Raw genomic sequence first — 18,193 nt, 5'->3', positions numbered from 1 at the left:
CATTTTTCAAAAGTTGGTGATGGTTTGTTTTCCCTTTGTGTGAGAAGCTAATAACAAATTCTAGTTGTTAAACAGTAAGATTAGAGGCAAAACACACTCAATAAATCATAGTCCAACTGTTTCTTCACAAATTATCTAGTTTAAACCAACCCAATGATGAATAATAGCTAAGCAATCAAATGGTTGATAGGCATTTGGGGCAGTTTTAAAAACACCGGAGCTCATAAAATGTGAAGTATATTTAATACTATAAAATAATTCAGACATAGGAATAGGATATAAATGCTATAAAAAGGGTGTCTGTTTGTTCAACAGACTATAAAAAAGAAGTATCTAGAATAATTCCACCTTTAAAAAAACTGAGACTCTGAGAGAACTGACTTGCTCAAGCCCAAGACACTAGAAAGAACAGTCAGATTTTTCACCTGTCTCCTAACTCCTAGTTCAGTACATTGTTCACTAAGCTACAGTACGCTCTTCAAGTAGTTTGTTACACTTACTGTGCAATCCACACACCAGAAAAGTGGCAGGAGCATGGGCCGGCAGCCAAGAGCACCCATGAGAACACCCAGACGATTGGTCACTGAAACACCCCTTCCTTTGTGCTCCTTCTTGATGATAATAGCATCAGAGGCTCAAGACTCAATCCAAAGGACTAGAAAACCAAACTAAATTAAGAGAAGACTTAGAGGAAAAGGCACCTTAGTAAAATGCTGGATCTCATGGGAACATGGTTTGAATAGCTGTTGGTGAAGCAAGAACAGCAAGTTCAGTAGTGATGTTGTTTCTTAAACCTGAAGCTTTTGTTATAACCAGTAACTGAAACTGCACTGAAAGCTCCTTGCTCAAGCCTGAAAATGTGTTTTTCTTCTCAGCTATAAACATGAAAAGGGGACAGGGAAGGACCTGCACAATATTTAGTATGAAAATACTCCTTTTTAAGTAACTAGCAACTTGGAAGTGTGACACAAGGGGAAATCCCAGTGTCCGGACTTCCCAGTTTATATTATAGCTTTGAGACCAGAAACTCAATTTTGTCTATTCATTAGAAACAACTCAAACTTGGGAAATAACATAAGTTTTGACATTAATTTTATTTACAAGCAAATGAAGAATGTCCCCTGTAAAATTTGGGACGAGAAGAGCAATGTAAGTAGTTGCTGGCTCCACAGTGATGTGTGAAAGGAGTCCACTCCACTGCTCCTTTAAACAATTATTCTGTCATTAAAAAGGGGAAAAAAAGCCATGTGATTTCTTCAAGTTGCATATGTGAAAGAATTCAAAAGAAAAATGACTTTTCAAAATTCTACAGTCACTTGTCAAATGAGTGAGGTGACCAGAATGCCGCTTTCATTCAGTGACAGCCCCTGCTCCCCAAGAGCAACAGCCTCTGAAAGACTTAATACTCGTCAAGAGTATCTGCGCGAGGAATGGAGAGACCTCGATCCTTAAGAGCCTGAACTTTCAGCTTCTCGGCTTCCAGCTTGGCCTGCTGTTCTACCCTTTGTTCTTCTAGAATTTCTTCAATAGATACTTGTTGAAGGGGTGTGTCACTCTCCTTTTCCAAGTCCTACAAAACAAGCAGGTTTGAAAAACTTCAACTGATGACCAAGAACAGAAGACATTAGATCTAAAAGCAAACTGATTCCTCTGTTAGGCTTGGGTTATTTTTCGTAATTGTGACATGGCTGACATATCCTTCTTCTAGGGACAGGTAAGTTTTACAAAGAAATGGCTGGCAACATTACTATAGAATACATACTTATATAAATGTGGTAATAGGGATCTGCAATAGTGTGTATAACAAAGCTTTAGTTTGTCTGAAGTCCTACGTTAGTCAAGGACTACTTTTCTTTAAAAAAAAAAAAAAAAGAGCTGTGTTTATATAAATGGCTCTCTCTCCAACTCCAGAGAATCCAGGAGAGAAGTTACTGAGGCCAAGATGACTTTAGAAGATAAGTTTGGTATTTTAACATGATCAAAGTCAGCTTAACTTCTGGGGATTGTTGCTCAGCAAGAAGGTATAGAACACTGATTCAGACGAGCAACCCTCTCTCTTCCTCTAAGGCAATAAACTGTCCCGCTGTTGCATTAACTAGGAGTCTTTAAATGATAACACAAGACTCCTTTCCCCTCTATGGCAACAAGACTTCTAGAGAAAATCTCAGCAGACCAGTTAGATTACTAAACCCAGTTGGCCCCAATATATTTCTGTTTTAATTAAAAAATTTTTTGCTTACTAGAAATTTTTTTTTAAATTATGCATAAGTCCAGTATGGAAGGATAACATTTTGGTGAATATCCTCCCAATTTTTCCATGTATACGTGTATATCAATTTTCAAAAAACCCACAATGCAAATGTAGACTTTAATTTTTTTCACTTAATGTGGCATAAGATGCTTAATATTTTTATTTTTGAACACCTATAAGCACTTGAAAACCAATCTTGTAATGGAGAATTTTGACATAAAAGTATCTCATTATCCACAGATTTAGTTCATTCTCTTTAAAATGATCATACAGGTATTATTCTGTAGTTTTTGTAACTAGAGTCTACACGAACAGGGTATTCTTATTTCTTATCCTCTTCTCTGACTTCCAGTGATAAAATTCTGGGAAGGCATTAACACATACACAAACTCTCCAGGTGTTCCAACCTATCACTGGATTCTAATCTTCTTCATATGCTGTCAAGGCCTTAGAACCCACAGGCTGTGACACATCAAATAGAGGACTCTCACCACAGGTTAGAATGAAAGCCACATAAGCAGACTCTGCCCTGGGTCAAATGTTAATTGCACCCAGCAAAATCTGTTATCAGGTGTAACCTGCCCTCACAATCCATGGGCAGCGGCTGAGGGGAAGATTAGGCTCTTAGCTTAGTGTACTGTCTCTTGGACTTTTCAGTATATTGCTCATTGAGCTACTCATGTGCTTCTGATGATGTTACTACTCCACAATCAGTTTTGGTACTGAAGGCTGTGTGCATCACCATCCTTGGGGCAGAATCCAGGGACTTCTTAGGCAATGGGACGTTTACAGAATCTAGATGATTTCTGGGTTTGAGTTTCCCTAGGGTTGGCACTTAATTTCTTCAAACTGACTGATTCATGTAACTATGTGAGCATTCTCGAACCCTATTTCTTTAGTAGTACTACTGTAAAAATTCTGCAGCATCCAAACCATAATATATAAAAAAGAGTACTTTCCTAAGGGCTCCCAAGAAACAATGAATCTTCAAGAACAAACACAAGTTCACTTGTTCTCACAGACACATTTACATAGGGGTACATTTGTGCCAATGTAACTGGCAAAGAAGGTATTTCTGCGATGTTCCCTACTATAAAACTGAAGCAGAGTATGTGTAAATATTTTAACTTAAAATCTTTATCCCTGATAGCAAAGCAGCATGTTTTCTCTTTAAAAATAAATTCAGAAAAGTATAAAAAAAGGAAAAATAATAACCCGTAATTCTATTGTCCAGAGATGAATTCGTCCCTAAGATACACTAGCAGATCAGTTCAACCATTTACTATACCCTCCCTCACTACTCTTGGGTAGTATAGTGCTTTATTTTAACCTTTACATAAAACAAGGAGATGATGATTTCTGCTGTGTAAACATGCATGAAATGATACACTGAACCAAAAACATCAGCCACAAAAGTATTTTAAAAGCTACAAAAAGGTATTTCATGTATTTCACAGCAGCACTTGGGGCAGTACTGATTAGCCATTTCTAGATGTTTCAGCAGGAGGTCTCTGAAACAACCTGACCCTGGTAGAATTATCTCCTTACTTTCTCAAATGGCTTGTTATTAAAAATAGCTATGGACCAAACCACTCCAATCAAGAGACTTCTGAAAACCTGATTTAAGATGTGACTAGGTATTGGGAAACTTTATTGAAAACTTTAAATACAAAACATGAAAAGATAAAATCAAGCAAACGTCAAAGCTAATTTTGATTTTCCTAGCAAACCCAATAATCAGAAGCAGCAGGATCAAGCCAAAGGTTTTAAATAAGGTGTTTTTCTTTTTAAATAAATGTTTCATGTAAAATATGAAATCAAATTTATCTTCTTTTAAAAATGTCTGAGTAACTTCTAATAGTTTTATATATGTAACCGTTTTCTAATAGTTTTGTATGTGTATATATGCATACCTGTGTGTGTATGTACGTAGTATGTACATACACTCACCGCTGCAGGAACAACACTTTAGAAGATTTAAGTTTTCATCTGGCAGCTGGTCTTCCTGGCACAGACACAAGGGACCCCCTCCTTGGCTGTGAGCTAAGGATCCAAGTGAAGCTGAGCCCCATCATCAGGATAGTTCACAGAAAGGCTTCTCCGACAGCAATTTTCTACCCTTCCCCCCTTTCAAAACAGAGAGAGCACACACTGCATACACAATGTGTCTTTTCCCCCAAACACCGCTAATTAACTTTTTATCATGAAAAACGACTTGATAACCCATTGTTTAAATGAGTACAGAATATTCCTATATGAGACTTACTTTACTGAATTATTTTTCTCAAGTTTTTCAATTTTCTGCTATTAAATATAGCAGAAATAATATATCAATAAACACATTTGTATATGATGGTACTTTTTAAGGTATCAGGTAAAATCTATGATATTTTGCTGCTAATGGATAGGATCAAATCTTTAAAATGCCAAGAGGCACTGAAACAAAGTTAATTATTCTCTGTAAGTTTCCTTTTACAACTGTGGCTTTCCTAAGCTAACTTGGTAGTTTCCTGTGAAAAGGTGGGTGAAATGAAGAAAATATGTTTTTTTCCTTCTTGAAAAGACAAAAAGAAACCTAACTAGCATGATTATCAAGACCCATAGCAGCTTAACAGTTTTCACTTACTATTTCTCCTAGTAGGACCACATTTTCTCCTCTGACCACAAAAATCCCTCGAGGAATATCACCGTATTTTTTGCCCACATGAATACGTTCCACAGTCTGATGTAGCACTAAATTAGCTATAAGTGTATAGGGAAGAAACAAAGATATTTAGTTCAAATTATTGGGTAAAGGTCCATAACTCAATCAGTTATTTTGAGTAGAAAAGATAGAACTAAACGTGATTTCCAAACTTTCTAATTCTGGGAAAAGCTGAAATTTCAAATAACCTCCTCCTATTTCATTAAGACACACCACTTAGGAGATTTTCAAACAATTGGTAACAAAGAGTATTTGGGATTAAATTGCACTAATACATGAATGATGGTGGGAAAAGTTAAGGAAAATTAAATTCATTTATCATTAATTACTAATATCAACATGAGTATAAGAAAATATATAAATGAGTAGGGTACTTGGAAGACCAAACAACTGCAGAGATTAAAACTGTTTTTTTTTTGGGTTTTTTTTTAAAAGACGGAAACAGTTTTTCTATGCTGTGTGGGTATGTATATCTGATTATTGACTGAAGATTTAACTTTGTTTCAGTACTTAGGATTCATTTAATATCATACAGATGTCCACAAATTATGCTGCTGCAAAAACCTATTTTTTCACTTTGTCAGATAAGCATACCTGCTAATGAGAGTAAAGCCAGTATTTACTTTTACCTCAAAGTAGTTTGATGAATTTGTTAAGATTTACAAATCCAATCTGTTAAGAATAATTATTTTTCTTCTTTCAATTGGTACCATTTGTCTTACTTGAAAAAAAGCAGATTATCTATGCGCTTATCTTCTATAACTCTTACAGGTGTTTCAATTGTTGTTTTTCCTCCTGCCTAAATCCACTGACCTAACAGATGTTTACCACATGGTGAGATGAACTAGAAGTTTCTTGAAACAGAAGCAACTATAGATGTCTTCAGAAAAATGCAGGAGCAAAACAAAAGACCAAGACTCTTGAGTCTGACGTATTCCTAAGTGTAAAATCTTGAGCTTAATGTTGGAGTCCCTAAAAAGCTTCGGGAAATGCCTTCTATCCAATTTTCTTTGGACGGGGTGGGGTTACATTCAGTGCAGGAACTGCTCTGCAGAGTAGTTGCACCTGAGCCAACGTACAAATGAGCAGCTTTTTCATTGGACTGAGTTTATTTCTATCATTTGGTCCCTCTCATTGGGAAATTAAAAAAATAGTCCAAAACATTGTATGTTTTCATGAGAACCAGTTTTAGAATTACAAACTTGTAAGTGCAAGCTTTTAAACAATCTAATCATAATTTAGGAAACAATGATGTAATGACTCAAAACAGTATTCCATTATGCCAGACACGTGAAAAAGTTGGCGATAAATAAATTTCAATATGAAATAACACAAAAAATACAATGGGCAACTCGTATTATCTAGAGTATAGGAGAAGTCCACAACTAATACATACCAAACTGATCAATGCTTCTCAAAAAGCCTATAAGCGTCCTTCCATCTCGAAGAAGGACCAAGTGCTTTTCTGGGAAAAGGAAAAAAGATCTTTAAAAATGAAAACTGTTAGCATCAGTGAGTTTACAGGGTAACAACAAAAATAAAGTTAACAGCAGTTTACTTCTACCACTTCCTCTTCCCATGTATTTAAGGTGGAGTTTATTGGGAAATTAGAGGGAGGACCAAGGCAGCCTAGGTTACAAGATTAGTGGTGAAAAAAATCATAGTGTGGCAAAGTAGAAAAAGGACTGGCTGAGTAGTCAGGAAGCCTGACTGGCTCTAGACGTTGATGTTTGACAGTTACACCTCCTCAGTGTCATGTCAAGTTTCTGTATCTGCAAATTGAGAAATTTAGTCTGGATGATCTTTATGATCTTAATTCTAGAATTGTTTCCCTTCAACTTAGAAGAGCTTCTATTTCACACTTTGGAGTCAGGGAAGATTTTAAATTAAAAACAATACCTCAGACATGTAAAATGAGGATGCTGATAATAAGCTAGAGCAAAAATTCAATAATATTTATTGAAAGCTACGTGCTGTTCTGGAGCCTCTATATACAGTACTGAATAAAACTCAGAGATTCACCAACCTTATGAACTTATATTCCTGGTGGAGGAAGGCAAACAAATAAAAAAATGACCTATGGTGATCACTACTATGGAATAATAAGTAAGATAGCAGGATAGTAGGATGAAAAGAAAGTAGCTACAGAAGAGAGGGTGGCTAGGGAAAACCTCTCTGAAGAGGTGACTTGGAGCTGACTCTGAAAAATGACAATAAGCCAGTCACTAGAATAACTAGCAAAGATCATTCATTTGTTTCTTTAAGACCACACATAAAGTACTTCATAGATGTAGAACAGAGGAACAGGGTGCTTCTTCCCGGAAGGAATTTATAATTTTCCTTGGGCTATAATTAAGTACCATAAGAGAGCACATCTTAATTATATGAGACTGAGAGAAATTCGAGCTGGAGGCTGTATCTGAGTTGGTTCTTGAAAGTTAGATAATTTTTGTTCATGGGAAGAGTGACAGCGAAGGGGATGGTTTGGGAAATCTGTAATTTAGATAGGAGGAAAAAAAGGGCTATGTATCCATATGTTTGGAGAAGAGTTGACGGCATGGAGAGAAATAACAGGAACGAAGTCAGAAAAAAGAACTGGGAGCAGGTTGAGTCTGGGTTTGATTTTATAGGGAACAAGAAAACACATTGAAGACTGAACTGGCAGAAAAGGGAGAGCAGCTGAGGCTATTTCCAGTGTCTGGAACATGAAGAGACCTGAACCAAGGTAGGGATGAGAAGGGCAAGGATGGAAGTACTAAAACTGTGCAGTTTAAAGTAATGGGATTTGTCAACTAATTGAGTTTGTATATGCGGGTAGGTGTGAGAGAGTGTGGTGCTAAAGAAATAAGTTAAGCAGCGGTAGGCATTTTGCGTCATCATCAGGGAGGACCACTTACCAAAAGTCTGGAGTAAACAAAGCAAGCTCAGGGTGGAAGATTATTAGCTGTTTGTAATTCTGAAGTGCTATCAGGACACTTAGGTAGAAATGTCAACAGATAATTGGAAATGTAAGACTGCCAAAGAGGTCTGAATTAGAGCAATTTCGGATTGCTCTAATCCACAAAGAGGTGATATAATTATTAAAGTCCAGGAGATCTCCTAGAGATTTAAAGAAAGAAGCAGGTCAAACATGGAACCTAAGAGACCATCTATTTTAGGGAACAGTAAGAGGTAGAGAGGTAAGAAAATCAACAACTACTAGTATTGAAGAAATCCAGAGTACAGAATTAAGAATCCAGTGGTAATAGTTGCAGTGCTGCAGAGGGGAGGGGAAGACTCAGAAAAGTGCCCTAGACTGATGCCTTTTAAGAATGCAGCTTCACTAGTGTGTGGACAACAAAAATCAAATTGCAGGTGGTCAGGACGAGTCAAAATGGAGATGACTCAAAAGGTTTGGGGGTAAAGATATGAAAAAAGGGATGGGAGTTTGAGGAGACACAACTGAAAAAAAAAATTGAGATGGACAAAAACATGTGAAAGGAAGGATCCAGGAGGAGAGAGAAAGATACAAGGTGTGAGAGAAAAAGGATATTAATGGCAGAAGGTTCCAGAAACAGTGAGAGGAAAGAGTAATAAAAGACAAACTGAAAGGAAGGAATACTTCCTACTCAATGAGAGGACGGGTGAAAATACAGAAAGACTAAGGAGAGAGGAGGCAAGTGTGTGGGAGGTGCAGTGAAGAGTACATATGAAATGGTTTCGAACATTTCAGTAAAGGAGGGGGCCTGGAATCTACAAACAAGAGGTTAGAAGGCTTAAGAACAAAACTTATTTTTAATAGAACGACAGGATGTGTTAGGGCCTCAAATAATTCAGATACATAAAAAGAGAGGTGAGGGCAAAATGGCATCCTCAGACAACTTAAGATTTCATCACACATTAGAGATAGGCTTGTACAGTGGTTAGTTACATGTACGAATTTGGTCCAATTTACACTGTATTTCCCTTCAATAGCAAAATCACTAATTTGGATTTAAAAAATGATCTCAGACAATAAAAAGTTTAATTACACACTCACTCTAATCTGTATATATAGTAACTGTAGAGATTGTTGTAACTTGTTTGGAACTGTGTGTAAACCATTTTGCAGCAATTACAAGTTAATGAGACAGGATCACACAAAACATTTACAAAAATGTTGCTTGAGGAATAATTCACAGATGACAGTTTAGCAAAAGGACAGACTATATATATATGTATATGTATATATATATATATATATATCCTCTTTCATACAGGACTGAATTCCTCTTCAGGATAATGATTAAGAATAAGGGAGGTCTTCTTAAGTAAAAGCAAAAGAAAATTGTTGAACAGAAAAAAAAGAAGTGAATCAACTCTGCCTTTCCAGAAAAGTCAATACCTTGTCTGGCAGTGGTCTCTGCTACCATAATTTGAAAGTACTAAAGACCCTTACGGTAAAAGAATATTGCAAATGACTACACAGCATAAAGCCTATGTTTACTGCCAATAAGTCCAAATGCTATTAATATTCTCATTTCTTGATGAATGCTTTAAGCATTCTCATTCATCCACCAGTAACAACCTGGTACTTCAGCAGCGTCCCTGGGAAGCAGGACTGAATGGTACAGCTTGTGGTTGACCAGCCGGTGCAGGCTGCGTGGGGCAGGACGGAGGTAATAGAGGTCGTAGGCTAGGAGGTAGGCAAAGGGTGTGTCCCGTGGCTCCTCCATCCCGTGGAGCATGTCAACACCAAACACCCAGAACTGTGCTCAAATCACACCGCCCCCCGCCCCAGACTCGTTCTACGAGCTTCCTCGAAAGAGGCACCCTTCGGGGAGGAAGGGTCTCACCCCAAACTGATTTAACTCACTGTCGATGTCCTCGATGAGGCTGGCGGTGCCTGGCATATAGTTCATTTTGAACTGAGATAAGACTGCAGTGTATAGCTGCGGTGGGCCAGCGTGTGCAACACCTCCCTCCTCCTACCGGAGTCGCCGCCTCGTCGGAACCGGGACAGTAACCCGGACCGGGACCAGCGCGTCCGCCCCGGCTTTCAGCCGCAGGGGCCTGCCGGAAACTCCTCCATAATATCCCTACCTACTTCCGGTACCACGTGCCCATCGTCTGGAAGAGGCGGGACCGTCGTGCGGTCCGGGGACACACTTTCCCCATCTGAGGAGAGGGAAAGAGGAATCTACATGGCATAGGTGATGGGAAAACGTAGTCTCCCTTTCAAGGAACACGGTGCAGCCCCTCGTTTTCCTGCTTCCCAGACCCCCAGAGTCACGGACCTTCGTCCATCAACTCCCAGGCGTCCGCCGCTGAAGGGGCGGTACCAGGCCTGGGATTGGCTGTTGTCGGCCGACCCCCTTCATTGTTGTCCATTCCCTGTCGCTGGCAGGGGCCTGCGCAATGAGCCGGCCGTGGGGGGCGGGAAGCGCTTCGGGGCAGCGGTGCCCATGTCGGCCTTAAGGCGCTCGGGCTACGGCCCCAGTGACGGTCCGTCTTATGGCCGCTACTATGGGCCTGGGGGTGGAGATATGCCGGTGCATCCACCTCCACCCTTATATCCTCCTCGCTCTGAACCTCCTCAGCCTCCCATTTCCTGGCGGGTGCGCGGGGGCGGCCCTGCTGAGACCTCTTGGCCAGGAGAAGGCGGAGGAGGCGATGGCTACTATCCCTCTGGAGGTCCCTGGACGGAGCCGGGTCGAGCTGGAGGAAACCACCAGGTAAGCTTTGCGCCATCTGTCCTAGGAGGTTCTGGGAGGGGGTTCTTTGGGAGTGAGGTCCATTGGGATTAGTATACCCCCTGAGTTCGTATCGGATCGGGTTTCATATTTGTTTTCCTTATTGGGGGGTTTGTAGAAATAAGACTGGGCTCGTGGGTGGGGAGATATGCTTGTGTTCTGTTTGCCCCTCCTTTTCTGCTTCGACCATAATAAATGTCTATTACCATTAAAAAAGGAAAAAAGATCCTGCGCTGACTTGCTAAGCTAGGTAGAGGATGCGGAATGTCGCCTGGGAACGATGTTGGGCTGAAGTGACCCGGCTCTGCTTTTTGAGCTCTAGCAATTTATCCTGCGTGGCTCGTCAGGCCTGCTCTCCCCCCGAGAAGGGAGGTGGCTGCAGCCCCCGCCGTCATTCAGCAACCTCTTCCGCGGGGAAGGAATTTAGGAAGGAGGTGGGGGGAATGTGGGCATTTATTTAGCCCTTTGTCCCTAATGCTTTGCCTGGGATTGACTCAACGAATAATCAGCGTTGGGAAGTATTTTTACGTGGATTGTTTTATTTAATCTTCACGGCGACTGCAACATAAATGTCATTTATGTTGATCCTAATAGTGACCCTATTAAAGAACTGTTGGCTCTGAGAGGTTAACTCAACCTGCTCAATATAGTCGGACCTATAACATTTCTTATATTCTTGCCAGAAACGTACAGTACTTCTGTTTTGTTAATGCAGTATTTTTCGTAGAGAATTATTACACAATGTGTGTGGGGGGGTCACATCTCTCTTTCAGAAATTATAACACCCTCATTGTTTGAAAATGTAGTAGTGAAATTCCCATACATTGCTGGTGGGAATGTAACATGGTTCAGTGCTTTGTAAAGTAGTTTGGCAGTTCCTCAAAATATTAAGCACAGAGTTAGCATATTACTCAGCAAGTCTGCTCATGGATATACCTGGGGGGGGGTGCCCAAAAAAGATTTATACACATTTTAGGATATGTTATCTGTGCTCAAGCAGTAGTTCGTGGTAATCAGAAGTGTCTGGACGCTGATGGTAACCATTTTGAACACCTCTTGTAATTGCAGAAGTCAAACGTGACTTGTTTCATCTTTTGTTATCCGTATATGTTGAGTATTACAATTAATACAGTTTTTCCCTTTTAAAATGTGTATACATTTTTTTGGCACGCTCTGTATATGCAAGAGAATTGGAAACATATGTGTATTAAAAACTTGTATATGCATTTTCACAGCAATGTTATTCATAATGGCCAAAAAGTGGAAATAACCCAAATGTCCATCAACTGATGAATAGGTAAAATATGGAATGTTCGTACAATGAAATTATGTAGCCATAGAAAGGAGTGAAGTACTGTACATACATTCTACAACATGGACGAACCTAGAAAACATCATACTACGTGAACAAAGCCAGTCAGATAGACCACATATTGTATGATTTCATTTATATAAAATGTCCAGAATAAGCAAATCTGTAGAGTCAAACATTAGTGCTTGCCAGGGTTTTGGGGACTGGGGACATTGGGAGTGATAGATAAAAAGTAAGGGGTTTCTTTTTGGGATGATGAAAATATTCTGAAATTAGATAGTGACGATGATTATACAACTTTGAAGATGCTAAAAACCATTGACTTGTACACTTAAAAGGGTAGGTTTTATGGTATGTTAGTTGCATCTTTAAAAAGTTGTATGAGAAAAAAGCATGTAGTAGTGAGAGGTTAATTATGAAGAGAGTTCCATATTTTCTGTCTAAATCTAGAATAATTAGCCTGTGGGACTTGAATCCCTTGGTAGAGTAGAGTGATGAACTGTTTGGTCTATAAGTAGGCAAATTAGACCAAAGACCAAGGGAGAGGAGAGGACCACTGATGACTTCTACTTGGGCTTGCAGTATTATCAAAACAAAAGTGTGTTTTAGGGGTGAGGTTAGAGAAGTTAAGATGTTAGTATTGTGTAGATGTAAGGTATGGATGGAGCATAGCGTGTACATAGGCTGGGTGATGGTGCTGCAGTAGTTGGAGATAAAGCTGGGATGTGTACTGGACGTTCATAAACCATTTCAAGAGTTTATCTTCAGATTGATGTTTCTGAAACTTGAAAAGTATAGGATTATAATCTATGCAGCAATAGAAAATTAATACAAAAGATTTGCATGTTGCAAATGTTTTTTTTTCCAAATTTGTTTGTTTTTTAACTTTATTGTGGTTGTGATATATAAGTTTTACATTTTTTACATAATCAAATATGTCAAACAAACAAAAGGTATAGGAGCCTTTTAAAACCGTACTACTCAAAAAGTGTGGTCCTTTGACCAGAAGCTTCAGTGTTGCTTGGAGGTTGTTAGAAATGCAGACTTTCCTGCTCCAGACTTGCTGCTGCATTTTAATAAAAGCCCCAGGTGATTTGTATGCATGTTCACATTTGAGAAGCACAGCTCTATAGAATTGGATATATTGAGATAATGTTGCAGTGAACCACTACAAAAACTTGACTCTCTACATTTAAATATGGCAGGAGAAAAAACCCAGAAATCTACCTTTCCCTGTTTTCTTTCTTTTCTTACTTGGTTAGCTGTACTTGGCAGCATTGTAGTTTGATCCCTGAACTAGCAGCATCTGCATTACTTAGGAGCTTGTTGGAAATGCTGTATCTCAGGCCCTGCCCCAGACTTACCGAATCAGAATGTGCATTTCACCAAGATCTGTAGATGATTTTCATGTTCTCCCAGAATGAGAGAGGAGAGAGAGAGAGCGAGAGAGAGATCTGACATGGAAGCAGAGGCGCTGATTGGATTATAACCTAATCTCGGAAGTGATACACCATCATACTGGTCATAGAGACCAACACTGGTACAATGGGAGAGGCGAGGTACAAAGTTCACAAGGATTGTGAATACCAGGGGGCAGGGATCATTGGGAGCCATGTTGGAGGAGGATTATAATGGCAAGGAAGGGGGAGACCGAGCTCAACTAGGTTCCCAGAGTGGTTCAGAAGAGAGGTAAAAGGGCATGTGTTTGAACATTGTATGAATGTAGACAGGTTTCTTTCAACATTTTATTGTAAACATTTTCAAACATACAGAAAAGTTGAAAGAATTGTACAGTGAATACCCGTATATCCACCATCTAGATTCTGTAATTAGCATTTATTAAATTTGCTTTATCACATCTCTCATTTTTTGGATGCATTTCAAAACAACTTGCATAGATTTGAAAGACATTTTCAAAAGTATATATCAATTGGAAGTGAAGGAGAAACTGAAGGTGATTCTGAGGTTTTAGTATTTCACAGGATTAAAAAGGAAGAGGAACAGGTTTTCATGGTTTAATTTTGTACCGAAAGAACTAGTGATTGGTTAATAGAGGAGCTTAAAAAATATGAAATACCAAGACTTGGCAAGGGTTTAAGTACTGCCTTTATTTCATTTCTGCTGGAAGCCAGTTAGTCTTGGTAGTTAGTCATGTGCCAAGCTCTGCATGCAATATATGTGAATGATTAAAGAGAAATTTGTGATTTTTCTGTTTTTTTTCTTTTCTTTTTTTTTTTTTTTAATGTCTAATTTTCGAGTCTCTGTGGCATTCAGTTGTTGTCTGTGGGAACAAAATAGATGTGGAGGGCTCTGGAGGAAGGTGGGGGCTGGAGATGATGAGTTGAGAGTCATCAAATATAAGCATATGTTTGGGTAATGTTGCCAGGGGAGATCTTTGAGAGTCTAGAATAGGTGACAGTGAAAGAGGATCCAAAAGAAGACTGAGAGATAATACTCAGAATGATAGTAGGAAAATCAGAAAAGTCATGCGATGCAAACCAAGCAAGAATACAATTATTTTGCAGGTAAGTGGTATGAGAATTGAAAAGAAGCTGTTGATTTGGCAGTTAAAAAGATATTGCTGATTTTCATGGTGGGAGTTTTAAATAGTATTAAAGTAATGAATGGGAGGTTTGGATGAGAAGACAGTGTAGACTGTACTTCCAAAAGTTCGTTAGTAAATGAGAAAGTAGTCACTTGCCTAGGAACCAGAATTTTTAGGATTAGGTGGCTTCAGTATGTTGAAGCAGAGGAGAGTAATTTAGTAGATTGAGAAAAAGAAAATGCGAACAAAAGGATGGAGTATGATATGGGAAGACTGGGATGAAGAAGTGAGGAAGAGTTGAGAAACCTCTTCCCAAGCTAAAGGGGGATAGAATAAGTTTGGAGTTGGAGGAGAGGGACATCGAGGAGTTTATAGCTCATGGTGTCTTTTCTTGGTGAAGTAGGAGGTTAGATCATCTGAGAGTAAAAAGTGGGATGGGATAACCTGGGAAGTTGATATGGTAAATGTTTGAATCAGGTGCTGGGGGAAGGGGGAAATTGTAGAGAAGCACAGAAGACATTTAAATGAGATTAATAATAAAAACTTAGTGATTATGGTCAATACAGGAGCATAAAGTGCTTTTTAGAATATGTAGCTATAAAAGTCATTTATAATGTACTTTTCTAATGATTTTTGTCTAATTCTTGTGAAAATATAAACAAATTTGTAAATGGAACTTAGGTAGTAGCAGGAGTACTCAGATTCCTCTACTGTCAGATTTGTTTGGGCTGGGTTATTTTTTGGAAGCATATTGATAAGTCACTTTGTAAATTTAACCATATGTCCACTTTTTACAAAACTAGTTAGTTCTAAGATAAATATGAAAGGAGTTGACTCCAGCCTTCATCTGAGATTTAGGTATTTCTTCTCAAAAGAGAAGAAAGGAAATAAATGTATTATCTTCTTGTATAATTTTAATCAAGTTTCTTTTGCCACAAAACTTTAAGTCATATTATTATCACTTGTGAAAACCTTTTATCATCTCTAATTTACAGCATCTTTTATCACCTTTGTCTCCTTTCAGAAAGCAAAAAGTTTGGAAAGAGTTAGGCACATGATAAAATTGGCAACTTTTTTTTATGAACAGAGGTCAGCCTCAGCCAGCTTCCTGTGAAACCAAATGCTATTTCATAGAATTAGTGTCATGTTAGGAGGGCCAGGGGCTACAGACTTTCACTGATACTGGGGATAGTTTTAGATTTGTTCCATTTTGTCTGAAGAAGCAAAGACAATCTTTTTTAGTGAGACTTAAATAATTAATAATTTTCACCATTGAGGACATTCTTTTTTTCATTAAAAAAAGTAAGGAATATTTATAGGCTGTAAGTTTTACCTTTTTAAAGGTACAGTTATGTGAATTTTGTCAAATGCATGCAGTTATGTAACCATTACCACAATCAAGGTATAGATATTGATCCACCTTTTTCTTTTTTTTAAATACTCCTACATAAGATGGAAGATTTAATTTTCATTCATCCCTAAGCCTGTTAAAATTACAGAAAAGGAACTGTGTTTCTCATTTTTTTAAAAGTATCATTATAAGCTTATTTGTATAACATGTATAACACATTGAGTATTTTGAATATGGTTCGATCATTTGCAATCACTCTTTTTATTGCTTAAATTATCCCATAGTATGCCAGTGGGAGCTACTCATTGGCTTCTAAGTCCTTTTGACATGACCCATTGATGTTTGACAGCTTCCTTGATTTCTGGTACAAGATGTGCCAGGCTCATTTTGTGTATATTCTGTCCCAGACACATAATCAGCCATTCCTTTAAGGAGTCCTGATATATATATATATATATATATAGCTAGGAATTAGATTTAGAAGCTGAATATGTCAGGATCCAAACAGGAAAACACAAGCTACACTAGTTTGGTTGGTTGGTTATTTGTTTTTAAAGAGAGAATTTCATTTAGGAAATTAGTTAAATGTGTATTGGAGATCTGAAAAGACAAAAAGAGAAAATGGAAGTAACACAGAGGATAGTAACTGCAGGAAATAGCTACAACTCCTACGACTGGGGAATAAAGAGAAGAAGTTGGGTTATTACAACCTGGAAACTTGGAAGAATGGCCTGGGAGAGCTGGAACCCAGGAGGCGGCACTGTTTAGCTGAGGCTGGTACTTCTAAAAGGGTTCTAGGGAAACCAGAGGAATCTGGAGACTGCTTCTAACTGACTGCCATCTCCAGGTTAAAGAGCATTGCTGGTCTGACGCTGACAGAAACTGCAAGCAAGCAAATAAACAGAAAGGAGCAAATCCATTCTCCCCTCTAACCTAGTGCCTCCCTATTGGCAGAACCAAATAGTAAGCAAGTGGCAAAGGAGAAATGTTTGCAGTCTCTGAATCCTGCATCACAGAAGCGAATCATAGAATTCTGTATTTGAGCTGAGGGATAATAGCTTAATAACTAGTGTGGAAGTCACGTTTGGGTCCTAGGTGTACTGATTGCTATTGTGTTGTCATTGCTTCTAGACCTTTTCATTGAACAGAGTTATAAAATAAATACTTTTAAACGGAAAATAAATGAGTTCGTATTTACATTAATTTAAATTTAACATTATAGGTTATTTTTACTTCTTTGTATTTATTTTTCAATTATATAGAAAATTTTGGTTCCTAACAATATTAAGATAATTACAAATACTTGCAATAAGAACCCTACAATAATATGTAAAATAAGATCTAAATAATGCCAGGTTCCAGTTCAGGCATGACAGTGTGAGGAGCTCTGTGGACCCAGTCTCCAGTGAAACAGGTGAAAATTATTTTTAAAAAACTACCAATTAAGTCTCTGGAAATGTTCCTAGACGAGAGAGCAAGTGAAGAAACATTTATTTTAGAAAATTTACTCAAACTCAGTAACAAAAGTAAGAATCTGTACTATTTGAACCAAGACCTGCTCCATGCCTCCCCCTCCCAGTTCAGTGGGACAAACTCCATTCCAGACGGGTGCAGCGAGGAAGCGGCTTCTGCTTCCACATCCCAGTCAGCAGGTTATCGTCCTGGGAGGGGCAGACACCAACATTTCTCATCTTGCTTCCAGTTACTGTTGCTCAGGTCGAGATGGGGAAGTGTGGCCAGGTTGTGGTAGTTCCCTTCCTCTGCCCCAGCTGTGCTTGTGGGATGGAGGCTTTACGTTAGGCAGGGCACTGCTGGAATACGGGGGTCTCATGACCCTCACCTAGGATTGTAAGGCGAGCTGAGAAGGCCGAGGCTACTGCCTTTCTTTCCAGGTGCTCAGCTCTTAAAGTAGAGGTGTTTCTCAAAGAATCACACCATTGTCCCCAGCCCAGCTGCAGAGTGTGGCTCAGATACTTTATCTGGAGGCAGAAGCAGGCTGTGACACAGGTGGCTCCTAATCTTTTCCCGGAGGAACTAGCTTTATTTGCAGCAGGGTGCGGAGGAGCTGAAGCCTAAGGATGCCATCAAAAAATAGTAGAGGTTGTTTTGAGAGGCAATTGGGAGGAAATTGGTAGATTCTTTGGAGAAACAGACTAAACTGTAAGCCAGCTAGTTTGCCGCAGAGAACTAGGGAAAGAGATAGCTGGGAGGAGCCCTTTGGGGTCAGAACAAATCTCAAGCACTGACTTTGGGAAGTGTCTCTTCCAGGAAGCCCAAATTTGGTGGGATCAGTTTGTAGAGCAAGTTATGTCCCAGGCT

General features: G+C 38.9%; 2 protein-coding genes across 2 annotated transcripts in view; one reads left to right on the top strand and one right to left on the bottom strand.

Annotated features, from left to right (window-relative positions):
- Positions 1-1,090: 1,090 nt before the first annotated feature.
- Positions 1,091-10,023, bottom strand: LSM1 (LSM1 homolog, mRNA degradation associated). Its single transcript, XM_033104215.1, has 4 exons — positions 9,790-10,023; positions 6,352-6,420; positions 4,878-4,993; positions 1,091-1,570 (listed from the first exon to the last, which is right to left on the bottom strand). The coding sequence occupies exons 1-4, from the start codon at positions 9,833-9,835 to the stop codon at positions 1,400-1,402; spliced, it is 402 nt and encodes a 133-aa protein (XP_032960106.1). The 5' UTR covers positions 9,836-10,023; the 3' UTR covers positions 1,091-1,399.
- Positions 10,024-10,324: 301 nt separating this feature from the next.
- Positions 10,325-18,193, top strand: part of BAG4 (BAG cochaperone 4) — a 28,396-nt gene continuing 20,527 nt past the window's right edge. Inside the window, exon 1 of the mRNA XM_033104204.1 lies at positions 10,325-10,648. Within this exon, the coding sequence (XP_032960095.1) occupies positions 10,379-10,648 (270 nt within the window). The 5' untranslated portion in view covers positions 10,325-10,378. The remainder of the gene's footprint in view (positions 10,649-18,193) is intronic.

This window comes from Rhinolophus ferrumequinum, chromosome 4 (assembly GCF_004115265.2).
Source record: "Rhinolophus ferrumequinum isolate MPI-CBG mRhiFer1 chromosome 4, mRhiFer1_v1.p, whole genome shotgun sequence".
NCBI lineage: Eukaryota > Metazoa > Chordata > Mammalia > Chiroptera > Rhinolophidae > Rhinolophus > Rhinolophus ferrumequinum.
The sequence above is the reverse complement of the archived record's forward strand: the minus strand, read 5'-3'. Positions and strand labels throughout refer to the sequence as shown.